This window comes from Aedes aegypti, chromosome 2 (assembly GCF_002204515.2).
Source record: "Aedes aegypti strain LVP_AGWG chromosome 2, AaegL5.0 Primary Assembly, whole genome shotgun sequence".
Taxonomy (NCBI): Eukaryota; Metazoa; Arthropoda; class Insecta; order Diptera; family Culicidae; genus Aedes; species Aedes aegypti.
Window position 1 is genome coordinate 388,161,652 of NC_035108.1, and position 20,827 is coordinate 388,182,478.

Genomic DNA, 20,827 nt, shown 5'->3' on the forward strand with positions numbered 1-20,827 from the left:
GATAAAAAATGTTGAGGAATCATTACTTTTATCTTTTATGCACAAGCTAAAGAAGATCTCCATCAAACTTGGCAAGTTAGTAGAATTGATCAGAATCCTTTACAGTGAAAAGTTTCTCTTTATTTCCTTTATTGCCTCCCACTCAAGCATCTTTTGACTTGATAATTATTTTATTTTTATTTGCGCTTAGAAGATGCTAACTAAAACATCCACAACAAACAACCAACAAACTTTTATCACGGTGTTCCACCTTCTCATAACGGTTTTTTGTATTTTCCATTCACTTCCTTCCTCACATTCCGAATCATCGGCTCTCTCACGTTTCACATTGTTACAAACTGAACCGCAAACCGCATCGTCAACCATTTCCGAAACCCTCCCAATTCCTTAAATCCCTGCCGCCCAACGTTCAATCACGCATCACGTTCCACAGTGACTCCGACGGTTCCGACTTTCTCCCTGCCACCGGACCATCTGCAATCGCCCGGATCAGCGACCCTCGAAGACGTGCTCGCCTCGCTGCTGGGCTTACCGACCGTCACTCACAGGTCCTCAGGTATGAACCTGTAAGTTTTACTCCAACTATCAATGGAACTAAAACAAACCCGCTAAACGTGCATCCAACTTATCAAACTATGATTCTAAACGGCAAATCAAAATTCTACTCTCAAAGTTGTTGCAAACTATAGCTGAATGCGTCGCTCGAATCGTTGTGGTTCCGCCTCTTGGAACGGTTGTTAGCTTATTTTTTAATTTAGGGTAGCAAAAACTTTAGGAAACAAAATCAAAAGACTTAAGAAATGTACGCTAGAGATTCATATTCTAGGTCGGATCTAGATAGTTATCAATTGGATGTTGTTGTACCCTTTCCTTTTCCATAGCTATGTGCTGTAAACATATTTTCATCTCAAATGCTTGAGCAATCATATGGATGCCTTATCGAAACTCATGTTGCTGTATCAGATCAGGTTCATATGCGTTATACAATTGTATGCGAAGTTTGTAGGGGCTTATCGTAACTTTAGAAGTTTCGTAATCCGTATTACCATTTGCATTAACCATTCCCGGTCCTATGTAGCATTTAAGATAGATAGCCGCTAGTTGTGATTGTAAATAATTTCTTTTTTTCCAAAATGTTTAATCTTACATTTGTTCGATGTTTCGATGTACATCTGTTACTTCATTTAGCCAAAGATAGGACTAGTTGTTATCTAATTGTTGAACTCCAAACTATCCAAAATCATTAAAAACTAAGAAATAAATATTCTACTTCGAGAGAATGATGCTAGACTAAGTATAAATCGTATGCCAAGTTGTCAATAAACCGAAATGCATTAATTAAAAACTGATAAAATGCTAAGCAAACGAAAAAAGCGCTGTTTTCTTTCAATCATTTAAGCTTGATCCATTTAAAGCAGTTTATGTTTGTCTTGTATGGTGCTCGTGTATTACTGTTTGCATTATTCAATCGTATTGGTTCAACTTCTTTGTTATTTGTGTTTTACTTTCAACTGTTGTTTTTTAGTTTTAATGTTTGAACTCTTTCTACCGTGTCTATCATGTTTAAAAATCTACCTTTTCTATACATACTGATTTGTTCATGAATGCGTAGTGTACAACTCTTTTCAGCAATGAAGTTTCCAGTGTCAAGCATACAGTGTTTATGGAAATTACGTAATATGTGAAACTAGGTTAATCTATGACGAAAAACAACAAATCGAAGGGACAAATGGTCATCAGAAAGGCTAAATAAGAAGAAAAAGAAGAGACTTTGAATTTAAACTCCTTTTCTTGACGAATTTTCAATAAGGAATATCTATTTTTGTTTTTGGTGCTTTTTTCTTTGACATATTTTCCACGCCTGAATGGTTTCTATATCAGGATTTAACTTTGAAAGTAGGAAATATTTTGTCACACACTCAGGCAAAAGTACTACGAATATCCATTGTTTCCCCTTATGTTTATTTGCCACAAGAAATAGGTATGTTATCATTGATTCACCTTATGAATTGAACTGAATCATACCAATGTGGTGTCTTGCTTATTTCATAAAACAGCCTTATGAATATTAATATGATATTTTAAGAATTTCTTCTTTCAGTTGTATAAACTTCATTACTTTTTATAACACTAATTATTATTTCTGCATTCATTTTGTATACCTCGTGGACTATACATTCCATTCTAAATATTTACAGGAATTCCAATACGTTAATTTACTAAATATAAGGTTATTGATTACCTAACGTGCAGAAATCGAATTTCTACCTACTTTGTCATGTTACTGCTCGAATAATAATGCAGTATTATGCAATAAAGTACTATATGGTACTATTGAATATCGAGCAGTGATGCGGCGAAAAATGAAAATTCGATTTTTAACGTTAGTTAAGCCATTTTCCAAGGCAAACTAGATATCAATGTAATATGAATTGAACCATTACTCTCTTTTTAATAATCTGTATATTTGTTCATTTGTTTTTTTTTTTTATTTTCACGATCATCCATTGCCGTAGTTCCTTCCTCATAACTAGACTTCTAAAAAAGTTGACTGCAGTTTGTGGAATGTCAACGATTATGCTGCTCTCCAGTCGAATAACTGTTCTGTCAATGGAATTATACCTGAAAATTCAAATCCGTATTAATTTCAAATCCTCTGAAAAATTACCAACTTATTACCTTTTAGAATATTCTAAAAAAAATATGATGCTTCAGCAAATCAATCCGCAATCAGCGTCCAATTATGCTTCCATTTGCATATTTTCATAATAACAACCTTATGAGTTTTTCACACTGATGAGGAATCTATGACAAAAGGTCGAAAGACAAAAGGTCGAAAGGACAGAAGGTCGAAAGACAAAAGGTCGAAAGGACAAAAGGTCGAAGAACAAAAAAGAAGGGACAAAAGGTCGAAAATCTTTTTTCAAAGAAGGAAAAATTTCCCACCATGCAAATGATTTTCGACCTTTTGTCCTTTCGACCTTTTGTCTTTCGACCTTCTGTCCTTTCGACCTTTTGTCTTTCGACCTTTTGTCCATAAACCATGGAAATCATAAGGCGCGCAATGAAATTTGTGAACGTTCATTATAATTAACTATGTTATCAATTATGGTTATCATTTCAACGGTATGAAATCCATAATAGCCTTTTGAAATAGGTTTTTATACATTTTTCAATGCTTCATAAGGGAAAATTTATGAAATTCGTTAATTTATTTGCCTGAGTGCAGACAATAATGCATGGATACTTGTTTTAATTATGAATCGTGGTTTACGGCCAACCAGCCGAGTGGAAGTTTAACAACTACCGAAAAGCTAAACATTACATATAATTTGCAATTGGATTAGATGGACAAATTGATGTGAAGATTTGCGAAAAAGTTACACGTCTTCTCAGTGAGAATCGAACTCACGACTCCCCGATCTCTAGTTGGGGCGCGTTAACCACTACGCCATGAGAGGACTCATGAACGCAGAAGTTAACCTGAATTCGATTTCAGCTCAATAATCACGTGGTCCTCTTTCGCAAAGTGCACCTCTTTCGGAAGAATTAGATGCCCATCCAAACACAACGCTTTCTATATATATCCAATGCCTAGCCCGAGAGCGCATTGTTTTTTAGATATAGGAATAGCACACTACACTAGCCAGCAACTGCGCTGGCTGAGGTTTCTATTGTGTGGGCTTCCAATGGGTCGCGACGTTCTCAAACGACCGGTTACGGAACATGAGTCCGTTGCTCGATAAATACTTGTTTTAATTATGAATCGTGGTTTACGGCCAACCAGCCGAGTGGAAGTTTAACAACTACCGAAAAGCTAAACATTACATATAATTTGCAATTGGATTAGATGGACAAATTGATGTGAAGATTTGCGAAAAAGTTACACGTCTTCTCAGTGAGAATCGAACTCACGACTCCCCGATCTCTAGTTGGGGCGCGTTAACCACTACGCCATGAGAGGACTCATGAACGCAGAAGTTAACCTGAATTCGATTTCAGCTCAATAATCACGTGGTCCTCTTTCGCAAAGTGCACCTCTTTCGGAAGAATTAGATGCCCATCCAAACACAACGCTTTCTATATATATCAACGGTTACGGAACATGAGTCCGTTGCTCGATAAATACTTGTTTTTAATTATGAATCGTGGTTTACGGCCAACCAGCCGAGTGGAAGTTTAACAACTATCGGTCGTTTGAGAACGTCGCGACCCATTGCACAGTGGGAAAAAAAGGTAACAAACCGACGAAGAATTCTGTATCTTCTGAACGCAACGAGTAATCCTTGAGAAAATACCTGTATCTTATGTAAAAATGTCTAAGGAATCGAATGAAACTGGTTCTGATGGCCGCACGGATCGTTATCATGCCCATTTTACCCGAATTCCCCATTTTTATTAGGTATTTGATAGGATTTCTCACATTATATGCAGGGAAACTGTGTATGAGCTATTGAAATGACGATTTTCAAACGATAAGAATATGAAGATGTGGATGCAGAAGTTTGACCTGACCGCACGGATAGTTATCATGCCCATTTCACCCAATTTCCCCATTTTATCAACTTTTTCATATAATTTATCATATTATAAGCAGGTAAACCGTTTATTAGCTATTGACATAACGTTTTCTAAGCGGTAATAGCCTAGAAAAGCGAGTGCATGAATTAAAACTGACCGCACGGATCGGTACCGAGCTCATTTTACCCGAATTCCCCCATTTATCAGGTTTTTGATAGGATTTCTCATACTATATGGGTGGAAACTGTTAATTAGCTATTGAAATAACATTTTTAAGCGATAACAGTCTGATTAGGCGAGTGCATGAGTCTATGCTGACCGCACGGATCGTTATCATGCTCATTTCACCCAAATTCCCCATTTTATCAGCTTTTTCCATGCGATTTATCACATTATAAGCAGGAAAACCGTTTATCAGCTATTGACATAACGCTTTCTAAGCGGTAATAGCCTAGAGAAGAAAGTGCATGAATTAAAACTGACCGCACGGATCAGTGTCAAGCTCGTTTTACCCGAATTCCCCAATTTATCAGGTTTTTGATAGGATTTTTCATATTATAAGCAGAAAAACTGTTTGTGATCTATTGGAACAATATTTTCTAAGCGATAACAGTCTGAGCAGATAAAAGCAGGTGTTGAAACTGACCGCACGGATCGTCAACATGCCCATTTCGCCCAAATTCCCCATTTTTATGAGTTTTTTTTCATGAAATTTACCTTATTATAGGCAGGGAAACAGTTTATAAGTTCTCGGCGTAATGTTTACATAGCGATAATAGTCTAGATAAGGGAGTGCAAGAAATTAACTGACCTCTTGGATAGGTATTATGCTCGTTTTACCCGAATTCCCCAATTTATCAGGTTTTGATAGGATTTCTTATATTATATGTATGGAAACTGTTTATGAGCTGTTCAAATTACGTTTGTTAGATAAAAGGAATGTAAAGATGCGAGTACATGAGTTGGACCTGACCACACGGATAGTTATCATGCCCATTTTACCCAAATTCTTCATTATATCAGGTTTTTTATGTGTTTTATAATATTATATGCAGGGAAACCGTTTATTATCTATTTACATAATGTTTTCTAAGTGATAATAGTCTAGAGGAGGAAGTGCATGAATTAAAACTGGCCACACGGATCGGTAGCATTTTTATTTTACCCAAATTCCTCAAATTATCAGACAGTATAAAGAAGTGAATTTGGGAATTAAAGCTGGTCACACGGATTGGTAACATGCCTATATTTTTATCCAAATCCCCCATTTTATCAGGTTTTGGTAATATTTCTCATATCATGAGCAAGAAAATTTATTGTAAACGTCTTATACTGCCCATAACTGCATATTTGTAACATTCGACAAAAGTAGGCATTGAGTAAATGGGGTACCAAGTTTGTATTTTACTGCAGTATGGGAGGAAACTAAAATTTCAAAAAATCATTAAGAATTCAAAAGAGCTTATTTGAGGCTAAAATTTTGCACAACTCATACCGCATATTGGGTGAATAGACAGAAAATTATTCTGATATAAATTTCGTTGCTACTACATTATGAGGCTCATGTATAATCTCAATGTGACTGTTATGCGGTTACATTTGCCAGTGTGACAAAACAACTTGGTATTTTTTTCGAATTTTCTAGAACAAACTCACAGATTTTAGTAAGTTGATCGAAAATATTTATCATTTGATGACTCTCCCCGGTATTAACTCCAATTTGTCAAAAATGTCGAATGTGACTGTTATGCAGTTATGGGCAGTATAGTCAATTATAGTCGAAAGAAATGAGTACTGGAATTAAAAGTTATCACAAGCGTCACAAATTCTCCATATGTATCTGATTCTTGATTGGACTTCTTTTAAGATATGCAAAAAAAATTCTCTAAGCCGGTAGCGTAATCCAAGCAACAACAGTCAAAAAAGTGAGTGCAGTAATTCAAACTGAGCGAACGGATTGTTGAAATGCTTATTCTACCCACATTTTCTATTTTATTCGCAATTGTAAAGCTATTGAAATAACGATTTGTAAGTGTCAAGAGCCTAAGCAAATAGGAATAGAAACTGATCGCAAGGAGGTTCGTTATTATGCCTAATTTATCTATTGGGAACCGTTTCTTCGGATTCGAATAAAAACCTATCGAGAGCAGTGTTCATAGTACACAGCTTCAAAGCTTAAATTTATTGGAAATATTACATAATTCTTTTACTTTAGAATAACTTACATTCTAGTTTTACTTCAATTTTCCCTGAGGAATAAACTCGCCACCATTTCTTACTCTATTCCAATTCACAACTAATCCACTTCAATACAGTTTTATATATCTACATACAACAAGGTAAGTATTGCCAGTTTCACCAAAAATCTATCGCAACATTATCCATATATCTCCATTTTCCATAGAAAAATTGATCATTTTGACTCAGGAGTAACTTTTGAAAATGGCCTATAATTTTTAGCATGCAACTTATTTTAAAAATTCTAACTACGAAACTGTTGATTTAATGGAAAAATGTTCTATGAAGAAGTTGTAGTGAACCGTTTGGCCTACAAGAAAAAAATATACACTGAAAAAAAATTTTGTCACTTAGAAAAAGGAATTTCAACTTTTTATAAAGTTTAACTGTTTATATAACCGACCGACCCATCACCCCGAATGACATTACCCCGAATTCCAAAATCATTGGGAAATGTAATCAATATCATCATGTCAAGATAATTGTGAATTCGGGGAAATAGCATTCGGGGTGATGGAATTCGGAGTAAAGGTACATTCGGGGTAATGGAATTCGGGGTGATGGGATTCGGGGAAATGCCATTCGGGATAATGGCGTAGAATCGTTGTCACGTATAAAACGTTATTTCAGCAGCTCATTATCAGCTTCCCAACATGTAATAACAGAAGTCCTTAAAAAAGGGAATTTGCGTAAAATGAGTATAACAATGAACCGTGCGATCAGTTCTAAAATCGTCACTCATTTGCTTAGGCTCTTGGCACTTAGGAATCATTATTTCAAAAGCACATAATAAGTTTTCTTGGACATAGCACGAATAATACTTTAGGGGTCGTCCATAAATGACGTAGCTTTTTTAGGGGGGAGGGGGGCTTCATGAATTTGTGACGATGTGTGACAAGGGGGAGGGAAGGGTCCTAGCTAGTGGAAGTAGCATTTTGAATCACTTCGGTAAATTGAGAGGAGCTGAAAAAATTGAAAAGATTGAAAAACTTCAAAGAAATTTTAGATTTTATAAATAAATGCAATCCAACAGATTTTTTAAGCCTAAAATAATTATGTAACATTAACATAAGCCTTAAATAATTATGTAACATTGTATACATGTCTAAATAAATAAATTTATAAATAAACAAATTGAAAGTAATTTAAATTAATAAATAATCGATGCTTTAACGGCTTGGAAAACTTTGTTTTAGTTTTATTCATATTTTCTGTTAGAGCATTATAAAAAAAAATCGTTATGATGAATATTAACATTAAAACAAGATATTTATTCCGTGAATTATGCTTTCAATGTTGCAGGAAATCTTCACCCAATCAACTCATCGATTTGTTTTGATATATCAATGCTCTTGATGTTATCGAAATTGTTCTATCATTCAATTTTCTTAAGAATTCGGTAATTTGAAGAAAGGTTATTTTTATTATTTAACAGTTTCATTATAGGTTGTGTAAGATTATTTCAGTATGGGGAACAATAATGAAGTTTAGCTGAAATATTGATAAAGATAAATAATTGGTATAATAAGGCTGATACAAATATATATATTTTTTTAATGTCACCCCCCCCCCCTTCAAAAATCCGAACATTTTGAGGGGGAAAAAAAAAAAGATTTTCCTGTTTTTTTGACATCAGAAAGGTTTTTTTTTAATTTTTAAAGTAAAACAACAAGTAAAATAATGATCCAGAACGCGTTTAAAAAAAGTTTAACAATTATCGTTAAAATAAAAATTCGAAAAAAAAATACTTTTTTCTATTTTTATTTTTTTGTTCCTTATTTATTTTTATCCCCCCCTCGTAGCTTCCAAGTGTCTCGGACATAAAAAAATATTATTTGTATCAGCCTAACTTGTATCCATTTTAAATTAAGATATATCGTTGACCATTTTCATTGAAATTTATTTCCTAACAACGAATAATTGAAAAAAACCTCTAATATAACGAAATCTCTTTTCAACATATTATAAAATCTATTGTACTTGTTACTGTTAGCTTCAACAATCCAATTGAAGCTTTTTCCTTTTTTTCTACATTTTCAGCTGTAAACTTGTTTTTCATGGTAACAACAGCAAAGGTAATACAATTCAGCCAACAACTTAAACAGGAAAAAATTATTTAAAACTGTTTTCCAAGTAACTTTTTAACTCTACTGTATATCAAACGTTTGCAAACCATTATTCGTTAGACTATCCTTACGTTTCAGTCAGTAAATAATATCAAACTGTGTATTGAACTTCTGAATTCAAATTTTTTGTTTTAACCTTATTGCAAAGAAAAACAAATAAAAAAAATGATAGGGGGGAGGTTGCTTGATATGCTACGTATTTTCCAAGAAAGGTATCAGAATTTGTGACGAAATGCTACGAGGGGGAGGGGGGTTTAAAATATCAGTGAAAAAATGCTACGTCATTCCCTTACAATTGTGATAAAACTAGAATATGTGGGTAAAATGAGCATTTCAACAATCCTTTCGCTCAGTTTATATTACTGCACTTACTTTTTTGACTGTTGTTTCTCGGACAATGTTACCTAAATAACTCATTACAAGTTTCTTTGCATATACTGTTATCGTTTCATAGTTCATTATCAGCTTCCCTGAATGTATGAGTCAAGATATATCAGGGTATCAGATTTATTATCAGAATTTCAGAATTCAGTATTCAGAATCAGAATAATCAGAATATCAGAATTATTAAAGGATATATCAAGATCAATATCAGGGTCAGGCTTCAAGTTCACTAAAGAAGCCAAGAGACAATGGGGATTTTGGGTAAAATGAGAATGATAACGATCCATCATCCATTTGATTAATTGTAATTATTGTATTCCTTTTCGCTGACTTTTATAGCTTAGAAAACATTACTTCAATACTTCACGAACAGTTGCCATGCATATATCAATATGAGTAACTATTATATCAGAAATCAGAACGAGAGTCTGATAATTTGGGTAAAATGAAAATGCAACCGATCCGTGTGGTCAGTTTTAATTCATGCACTTCTTCCTCTAGACCATTATCACTTAGAAAACATTATGTAAATAGATACTAAATGGCTTTCCTGCATATAATATGATAACACACATGAAAAACCTGATATAATGAGGAATTTGGGTAAAATGGGCATGATAACTATCCGTGTGGTCAGGTCCAACTCATGTACTCGCATCTTTACATTCCTTTCATCTAACAAACGTAATTTGAACAGCTCATAAACAGTTTCCATACATATAATATGAGAAATCCTATCAAAACCTGATAAATTGGGGAATTCGGGTAAAACGAGCATAATACCTATCCAAGAGGTCAGTTAATTTCTTGCACTCCCTTATCTAGACTATTATCGCTATGTAAACATTACGCCGAGAACTTATAAACTGTTTCCCTGCCTATAATAAGGTAAATTTCATGAAAAAAAACTCATAAAAATGGGGAATTTGGGTGAAATGGGCATGTTGACGATCCGTGCGGTCAGTTTCAACACCTGCTTTTATCTGCTCAGACTGTTATCGCTTAGAAAATATTGTTCCAATAGATCACAAACAGTTTTTCTGCTTATAATATGAAAAATCCTATCAAAAACCTGATAAATTGGGGAATTCGGGTAAAACGAGCTTGACACTGATCCGTGCGGTCAGTTTTAATTCATGCACTTTCTTCTCTAGGCTATTACCGCTTAGAAAGCGTTATGTCAACAGCTGATAAACGGTTTTCCTGCTTATAATGTGATAAATCGCATGGAAAAAGCTGATAAAATGGGGAATTTGGGTGAAATGAGCATGATAACGATCCGTGCGGTCAGCATAGACTCATGCACTCGCCTAATCAGACTGTTATCGCTTAAAAATGTTATTTCAATAGCTAATTAACAGTTTCCACCCATATAGTATGAGAAATCCTATCAAAAACCTGATAAATGGGGGAATTCGGGTAAAATGAGCTCGGTACCGATCCGTGCGGTCAGTTTTAATTCATGCACTCGCTTTTCTAGGCTATTACCGCTTAGAAAACGTTATGTCAATAGCTAATAAACGGTTTACCTGCTTATAATATGATAAATTATATGAAAAAGTTGATAAAATGGGGAAATTGGGTGAAATGGGCATGATAACTATCCGTGCGGTCAGGTCAAACTTCTGCATCCACATCTTCATATTATTATCGTTTAAAAATCGTCATTTCAATAGCTCATACACAGTTTCCCTGCATATAATGTGAGAAATCCTATCAAATACCTAATAAAAATGGGGAATTCGGGTAAAATGGGCATGATAACGATCCGTGCGGCCATCAGAACCAGTTTCATTCGATTCCTTAGACATTTTTACATAAGATACAGGTATTTTCTCAAGGATTACTCGTTGCGTTCAGAAGATACAGAATTCTTCGTCGGTTTGTTACCTTTTTTCCCACTGTGCATTGGAAGCCCACACAATAGAAACCTCAGCCAGCGCAGTTGCTGGCTAGTGTAGTGTGCTATTCCTATACCTAAAAAACAATGCGCTCTCGGGCTAGGCATTGGATATATATAGAAAGCGTTGTGTTTGGATGGGCATCTAATTCTTCCGAAAGAGGAGCACTTTGTGAAAAAGGACCACGTGATTATTGAGCTGAAATCGCATTCAGGTTAACTTCTGCGTTCATGAGTCCTCTCATGGCGTAGTGGTAACGCGCCCCAACTAGAGATCGGGGAGTCGTGAGTTCGATTCTCACTGAGAAGACGTGTAACTTTTTCGCAAATCTTCACATCAATTTGTCCATCTAATCCAATTGCAAATTATATGTAATGTTTAGCTTTTCGGTAGTTGTTAAACTTCCACTCGGCTGGTTGGCCGTAAACCACGATTCATAATTAAAAACAAGTATTTATCGAGCAACGGACTCATGTTCCGTAACCGGTCGTTTGAGAACGTCGCGACCCATTGGAAGCCCACACAATAGAAACCTCAGCCAGCGCAGTTGCTGGCTAGTGTAGTGTGCTATTCCTATATCTAAAAAACAATGCGCTCTCGGGCTAGGCATTGGATATATATAGAAAGCGTTGTGTTTGGATGGGCATCTAATTCTTCCGAAAGAGGTGCACTTTGCGAAAGAGGACCACGTGATTATTGAGCTGAAATCGAATTCAGGTTAACTTCTGCGTTCATGAGTCCTCTCATGGCGTAGTGGTTAACGCGCCCCAACTAGAGATCGGGGAGTCGTGAGTTCGATTCTCACTGAGAAGACGTGTAACTTTTTCGCAAATCTTCACATCAATTTGTCCATCTAATCCAATTGCAAATTATATGTAATGTTTAGCTTTTCGGTAGTTGTTAATGCATGGATACTTTTTTGTATGAAGGATGTCGTGTAACAAATCAAGCTTTCAATAGTTTTATAAAACTTGTCTGACAGTATGCCATTGATGTCACGCTCAGGAGGTAACACAAGTTAATCGAAGCGAGATTGCAAACCCACACATAACATAAAAATAAAAAACACCAACACATCAATCAGTGCGCATCGTACCTTCGTGCTGTGCGTACACGAATTCTCTCTGCTCTTGGAAGTTTTCTTAAAAACTACCTAAAGCAATAAAACAGTACTTTTCAGTGCTACACAAACAGTACTTTTCAGTGCTAAAATTAAAAACGGTACTTTTCAGTGCTACTTAAACAGTACTTTTCAGTACTATTTTTTCTACTATTGATCCCTTTACGATCCTTGTTTGGACCCGTGCCTTCGATTTTTCGTTGGACCCGTTGGCGAAAGCTAGCGGTGGTAATCCTTCTCGGACACCGTTTAGGGAAAAAACCTCTCGAAGGTCACGTCTTTCTCGTTTATTAACTAAACATGGTATCAACAACTAACAAAAGGAAGGGTGAATCTCTGAATTCACTACTTCCTTCCAAAAAAGTGGGTTTTAAAACTGTCACTACACGTGGCAAGAATGGAAGAAAGGACGCTTCCCCGGAATGCGAAGTTTCTTCCAAGGGTGAAATGAATAACTGTATCGAAATGAGCAATCAGTTCGATGCTCTAGACAAATTTTCCGAACACCAAATCGAAGTAGCCTCTAGCCCAGGCTCTTTGATTCAAGTGAGGAAGCAAAGAGTGCCGCCTATCGTGGTCAGTTGTTCCGAATTTGGGGGATTTAGGCAGGAGATCTTGAACTCCATTAGGGGAATCAAGGTTTCCTTCCAAATCGCAAAGAAAGGAGACTGTCGCGTTTTGCCAGAAACTCTTAAAGATCGCGAACTTCTTCTCAGATATCTTGAAGAGAAGAAGCACAATTTTTTTACTTATGACGACAAAACTGAACGTTTGTTCAAAGTCGTCTTGAAAGGTCTCTCAAGTGACTATAAGTCACCTGAAGAGATCAAAAATGGAATAAATGATTTACTTGGATTTTCCCCAGTCCAAGTAATCATTATGAAAAAGAGAACCCAATCTGGCATTGTTCGGAAAGGGCTTTCTCAAGAATATTATTTAGTTCACTTTAACAAAAAAGAACTAAATAATATTAAAGCTTTAGAAAAAGCTAAACTTATGTTCGATGTCCGTGTGACGTGGGAACATTTCCAGAAACCTGGAGGAAATTACCAGAACCCCACTCAGTGCCGTCGGTGCCAAAAGTGGGGTCATGGTACAAAAAATTGTCGCATGGATGCTAAATGCATGATTTGCGGAGGTTCTTCTCACGCTAAGGACGACTGTCCTGTGAAAGAAGATACCAGAAAATTTCAATGCGCCAATTGCAAGGGCCCTCACAAAGCTAACTTTTGGGAATGCATTGCACGCAAAAGAGTCGTTGAGGCTCGTGCCAAGCAGATGAAGGATAATATCCGTTACGATAACGGTCGTTTCCGGAATTTGCCTGGTAGAGTATCGAACAATGCTCATTTTTCAGTTAACGATCGCTTGATTAGGAATCATACCCACCAGGAAGATCATAATCATGCTCATTCACAAACAAATTTTAATCCGTCGGGTAGCCGTTCGAATCTTTCAATTTCGAATGTATCTACCCACGTTAAATCCTTTGCCGATATCTTAGCAGGTATTTTGAACTCTTCCCCTGTTCGTTCCATGAGTACCCATTCTACTTGTTTCAAATCAAATGGAAAAAACCCTACCGCCACAGGTAACTCCTACCCCGCTTCTTCGTCTACCGAAAATTCCAATGGGAAATCATCAGATGATATGTCTGCCTCTGATTTTAATTTTCTTACTGAACAATTGAATCTAATGATTGATGCAATGTTCAAAGCCACCACTATGACTGAAGCAGTCCAAGTAGGTGTAAAATTTACAAATAAAATTGTTATTGGATTACGTTTTTCTAATGGATCCAAATAATAATTTAAATATTTTAAATTGGAATGCTCGTTCTCTGAATGGTAAAGAGGACGAGCTGTTTAATTTTCTTACAGCTTATAACGTGCATATAGCAGTTATTACCGAAACGTATTTAAAACCTGGATCCAAATTTAAAAAAGATCCTAACTTTTTTGTTTATCGTTATAATCGACTTGATGGGGCATGTGGGGGAGTTGCAATCATCATTCATAGGCGTATAAAACATCAACTGTTTTCGTCATTTGAAACTAAAGTTTTTGAAACTTTAGGTGTTTCTGTTGAAACACAGTTTGGTAAATATACTTTCATAGCTGCCTATTTGCCTTTTCAATGCTCTGGACAGCAAGTTAATTGGCTTCAAACTGACTTGCGAAAATTAACTCGCAATAAGTCAAATTTTTTTGTCATTGGTGACTTTAATGCCAAACATCGGTCATGGAATAATTCTCAAAGTAATTCCAACGGCAGAATTTTATTTGATGAGTGCTCTTCAGGATATTTTTCAATTCAATACCCTGATAGCCCTACATGTTTTTCCTCTTCTAGAAATCCATCTACGATTGACTTGGTCTTAACCGACTCTAGTCATCTTTGTAGCCAATTAGTTACTCATGCTGATTTTGATTCTGATCATGTCCCTGTTACATTTCAAATATCGCATGAAGCGATTCTCAATCCTATCAGCTCCACTTTCAATTATTTACGAGCCGACTGGAATATATATGAAACGTATGTTGACTCTAATCTTGATGTTAACATTTCTTTAGAAACTAAAATTGATATTGACAATGCTCTTGAAACTTTAACAAATTCCATTGTTGAAGCCAGAAACATTGCAATTACAAAATGTGAAGTAAAATTTGAATCCGTGATTATAGACGATGATCTTAAACTCTTGATCCGTCTTAAAAACGTGAGGAGAAGGCAATTTCAACGCACTCGTGATCCTGCTATGAAAATTATATGGCAGGATTTGCAGAAAGAAATCAAGAAACGTTTTGCAGATTTAAGAAACAAAAATTTTGAAAATAAAATTACTCAATTGGACCCCGGCTCTAAGCCCTTTTGGAAATTATCTAAAATCTTGAAACAACCTCAGAAGCCAATACCGGCATTGAAAGAGGAAAACAAATTATTACTAACCAATTGCGAAAAAGCTCAAAAACTTGCTATGCAGTTTGAAAGTGCGCACAATTTTAATTTAGGACTTACTAGTCCAATTGAAAATGAAGTTACTCAGGAGTTCGAAAATATTCTCAATCAAGAGAACGTTTTCGAAAATGCCTGGGAGACTGATTTGGAAGAAGTGAGAACTATTATTAAAACATTCAAAAACATGAAAGCTCCTGGCGATGATGGAATTTTCTACATCCTCATCAAGAAACTTCCAGAAAGTAGCTTATCATTTTTAGTTGATATATTTAACAAATGTTTTCAATTAGCATATTTTCCTGACAAATGGAAAAATGCTAAGGTTGTTCCAATTTTAAAACCAGACAAAAATCCTGCAGAAGCTTCTAGCTATCGTCCAATCAGTTTGCTTTCCTCCATCAGTAAACTTTTTGAAAAGGTTATTTTGAACAGAATGATGGCCCACATCAACGAAAATTCAATTTTTGCCAATGAACAGTTCGGATTCCGCCATGGACATTCGACCACTCATCAACTTTGACGTGTAACAAATTTGATCCGTTCCAACAAATCTGAAGGCTATTCTACTGGTCTTGCTCTTCTAGACATAGAAAAAGCATTCGACAGTGTTTGGCATGAAGGTTTGATTGTTAAATTAAAATACTTTAATTTTCCAACATACATTGTTAGAATAATTCAAAGTTATCTGTCAAATCGTACACTTCAGGTTAATTACCAGAACTCCAGATCTGAAAGACTTCCTATAAGAGCTGGTGTTCCTCAAGGCAGCATTTTGGGACCAATATTATACAATATTTTCACATCTGACTTACCTGAGCTACCTCAGGGATGTCAAAAATCTTTGTTTGCGGATGACACAGGCCTCTCTGCCAAAGGACGAAGCCTGCGTGTCATTTGTAGTCGATTGCAAATAAGTTTGGATATATTTTCTTCATACTTGCAAAAATGGAAGATTTCTCCTAATGCTTCCAAAACTCAACTAATAATATTCCCACATAAACCAAAAGCTCTTTATTTGAAACCTTCAAGTAGACATGTTGTCACGATGGGAGGGGTTCCAATAAATTGGTCAGATGAAGTTAAGTATCTAGGGCTCATGCTAGATAAGAATTTAACTTTCAAAAATCACATTGAGGGCATTCAAGCCAAATGTAATAAATATGTAAAATGTCTCTATCCCCTTATTAATAGAAAATCAAAACTTTGTCTTAAGAACAAGCTGTTGATATTCAAACAAATTTTCAGGCCAGCCATGTTGTATGCTGTACCAATATGGACTAGCTGATGTAATACCAGGAAGAAAGCTCTGCAGAGAATTCAAAATAAAATTTTGAAAATGATTCTGAGGCTTCCTCCCTGGTATAGTACCAATGAGTTACATAGAATATCCTATGTTGAAACATTGGAACAAATGTCAAATACAATCATTAATAATTTCAGGCAAAAATCGTTACAATCTTCTATTGCCACGATTAATGCGTTATATGTTTAGGTTAAGTTAGGTTAAGTATATTAAAAACTTTTTTTTTTCTCTTATAAGCAGGTGAAATCAACTCACCTGTAAAATAACTGAACTGCTACGGCAAATGAAATGTAATATGTTGTTAACAAAATGTTAATTAAATCTTAAATTTGTTTTACCAAATTAGGATGCTAGTGTTGTCAAATAACACAGAACACCTAGATATAAGAAATGAATGTAATGTTTGGAATGATACTAATAAAGAAATTAAAAAAAAAAAAAAAAACAACACATCAAAATCTACGCAAATAGAGCTATGTGTGCGGTACTTTATGCATGAGTCATGATCACTTTCAAGCCGATGGGTCCATCTACTTTTAACCCGTATAGGCCTGAGTGAAAGCAAAAATACTGAAATCCTCACCGCTCGGCGTATTCTTAACGGATTCAAATGATTTTGTGCCAGTTCACTGGCCCACATATCTAGTTTCTGGCAGTGGCTAGAGGAACTCGGAAATATTCCTATGGCCGGAGTTATTCCTGGGTTAAGTCGGGTAAAAAAGGGCTATTTTTTGGGACATGCCAAGTTACCTTTATTTATTTGCAATGACAATCATTTTAATTTGCATAAATCGAGATTAAAGACTTACTTTTACATCATGACGTGTAATCCCTTTTAGCTAGAGGCTTTTTTCGTGTCACATTTATAAATAATGTACTATAATGTACAAACAGAGAAGAGAAAAACTTACCAACCAATAACCAGTAACAAGAATCCTGCCTCCCGTTAATATCCGCTACAAACTATCGAGTTGTATTAGCAAAACTGCCCCAGCATTTTCGACCACATAACAGATCTTTGAAACCATTTAAATTTCCATTCGAATCAAGATAGAACTGCAAGAGATCCTCCATTGATCTGGCTATTATGCATAAAATATCTGTCTTCGCGAAGAACACTGCACTTTTATTCTGTTGGTAATTTCTTTTGGTCTTGCATCCAAATGCTTCATTACAACACATTTTACAAACCAACATCACAGGGCAACATGGGAAGAAGCCTTTAGTGCCATACAAAGCGATTTGCATCTTTCTTTCTTCTTGTGAATCTTCTCAATTTAATCTCCAACGTATTCACTAACCACTCGCGCACCGGTAGCAAAAACAGCACAACAATCACCAGAAATGATTTTTTGCAGATATTTATCAAGTGATTACAAATAATGATGATGTTTTGATAAATAACTTCCGCTTAAAAAAATGATACACTCGAGAACGAGTTACCGCGGCCATGTTCGAAAACAATCTTGACAATTCGTAGGACGCTATCAACAAAGTCGATAGTCATGTAAACTCACGTTCTGATTTACTCAAATTTAAGTGTTACGACAAACTTTCATGGCTTTGAATATTTGTATTTAGTACCCTGACACTTTTTTAAATGGTAATGTAAAACTGTGTTATAAGACACTAAAATTTTCTAATACATCAATTAAAACGTGAAATTTAGTTATTTTTGAGTTTAAGTCACATGATAATTAATTGCAATAAGTTTTACGTCATCTGTAAATCTCATTATTTTTAAGTTTGTGGCCATTCGGACGTAATGCCCGGAAGAACTGGCTGTAGATTTGTTGGATACTAAACCGTTTCAACTCTCGAAAAGTAGAAATCAAACATAATTATGCACTAAAATGCGTTCCCATAAGCTTTGCACAGATGTGCAGATACAAATTGGACCCGAAAATGGTCATTTGTAGAATTAATCAAATGCAAAATTCATAGTTATCCAATTCAATCGTTTCTCAAAAGGTTTACACTTATCCAATTATTTTGAAATTCCGTCATGTAGTGGCCACATTATAGCCGATTCCGGAAATCAGGTGTGACTTGAAATTTGCCAACCTTCAGGGGCACAAACGCAGAGTACCCTTCTCACCCGACCTGATCCAGTGATCCACCGGAATAACTCCGGCCACAAGAATATTTCCACGTTCCTCTGCTCACTTCTAGAAACTAGATATGTGTGCCAGTATACTGACAAAAAATCATTTGAATCCATTAAGAAATTGCTGAGCGGTGAGGGTTTTAGAATTTTTGCTTTTACTCAGGCCTATACGGGTTAATGGAATTATCCCATTCCGGCTGCAAACCTTTGAGCGTTGTCTCTTTACACGCAAGGCCGACTTCTCTGGTACCTCTTTGGTTGAAGCATCGAATTGATGATGAGCCCGATGTGCGTTATCTCGGCTTTGATACACACGGTCTCTCTAGAAACCGTTCGGTATGCGCTTGCTACTCTTAAGCACATGATCCAATACGTGCTTTCCGACCGTTTTAGGTTTTTGCTCGTACTATGCGCTTTTGATCCATACCTTAGTATTGATAGCGTCACGCCTACCAAGAGCTTGCATTGGTCACAATTACTTGCTCACAATTACAGCAGACCTGTTAGAGATCATCCTCAAAAGTGCCACTATTGCCGTAGATGCCCTTTTACAGGCATATTCAACGTGGCTAGCGATGCTGTGCCTGTCATCGACCATTACCCCAAGATGCCTAAGGGATCGCTTGGACTCTATGGTGCAATCACCTACCGAGATAAGCGCTCGTTGCTCGGTTTTTGACCACTACCACCTCAGTCTTGTGACGGGTCAGTCCTTGTTTCCTAGACATCATCCTCAACTTTGGTGATAGAGTGCATCGCCCAAGTAATCAAGTAGCACTTTAATTCGCCCTGTGTGGTATTATACAGCTAATATGCCCTATATATAATATATAGCCCTATAAAAAAATATATGTACAACGACACGCTTTATAACTTCTCCAAATTTGTGTGAACAACGCCTGAACAATGGCTTCACATGGAAATAATTAAAATGTTGTTAAGCATGATGCTGAATTAAACTGCAATAATGTTGTTTGTTAAATTAGCGTTGTTAAATCATTAATCCTTATTAGGCTAAGTGAAACCTAAATAAACATCATTTCAATACAAAATTACAGTCACTAAATGATAGGTAGCCTAATAATTTCGCCAGGTTTGCTTGAACAATGTGTGCGTAGCAGCTGCAAAGTAATATAATAAAACAAATATTCACTATGTAGTTGTGAAAAATTGATTAATAAATGATTATAAAATAGGCAAATTTTCCTGGGTACCCTTCCCATTAGGTCGTAGAGTTCTTTGCATCTTTTTAAAGTAGGTTTTCGATTAACCACTCCTTCATTATTCCCAGCATTCGCAAGGACGTGGCCAAGACAGCTCTCGACTGTTGGAGGATGCGTCAATCTTCTCTAAGAGTCAGGGATTAATCCCAAATCTCTGGCTTTGGTAACGGATGGGAAGGAGGCAATCCTCATACAATGGTCTAGGACTGCACCACCTACGAATTTGTGCGAATTGCTAATGTCAACTTTATGTGACTTGATTTATGATAAGGGGATTTTTTTTTATTTCCGTACAAAGTGGGCCGAAGGGTCTCAGATTTTCATGAAACATTTTCCACAGGCAGGGCTCATCAATATATGAATAAAAAAAATTGAGAAAAATTCAGGGTCGCTTATTTCCCCGGAAAACTCAGTTGGATTTTTTTGTTTTCCTCTGACACTACTTACTTTGAAAAATCATAACTCAAGAAAGAAGCATCGTAGAAACAAAGTTTTTTTTTATGAAAATGAAAGCAAATTTTCTCAGGAATAAAAAAAAAATCAACTGGGAACAGTTTTCCACAAAATTTTCCACCGTTGAGAAAATTCGTAAAGAAAAGTCGGAAAAACTATGCTCCAACCCGTGGAAAATTTTCAAAAAAATATTTTTGAGAAGATAATTTCATAAGCTTTAATCGCTGAAATATTTGAAATGTTCTTTTTTTTTTCGTTTTTGAGTTATGGCCAGTTTTGTAAAAAATGTGCAAATGTGCCATTTTGAGCCTTTTCTTTGAAAAATCATAACTCAAGAAAGAAGCATCGTAGAAACAACGTTTTTTTATGAAAATGAGAGCAAATTTTCTCGGGAATAAAAAAAAATAACTGGGAACAGTTTTCCACAAAATTTTCCTCCTTTGAAAAAATTCGTAAAGAAAAGTCGGAAAAACTATGTTCCAATTAGTGGAAA

General features: G+C 35.8%; 1 protein-coding gene across 4 annotated transcripts in view; it reads left to right on the plus strand.

Annotated features, from left to right (window-relative positions):
* The window catches only part of LOC5564557, a 487,044-nt gene that overhangs the window by 456,560 nt on the left and 9,657 nt on the right, over positions 1-20,827 (plus strand). For 2 of the 4 annotated variants that reach the window (XM_021846959.1, XM_021846962.1), the window contains one exon: positions 434-556. The exons of 1 other annotated variant lie outside the window; for it this stretch is intronic. In XM_021846959.1, the coding sequence (XP_021702651.1) occupies positions 434-556 (123 nt within the window). Of the gene's footprint in view, positions 1-433; positions 567-20,827 lie in introns of all 4 variants that reach the window. One more of the 4 variants, XM_021846961.1, reaches the window with a different exon arrangement.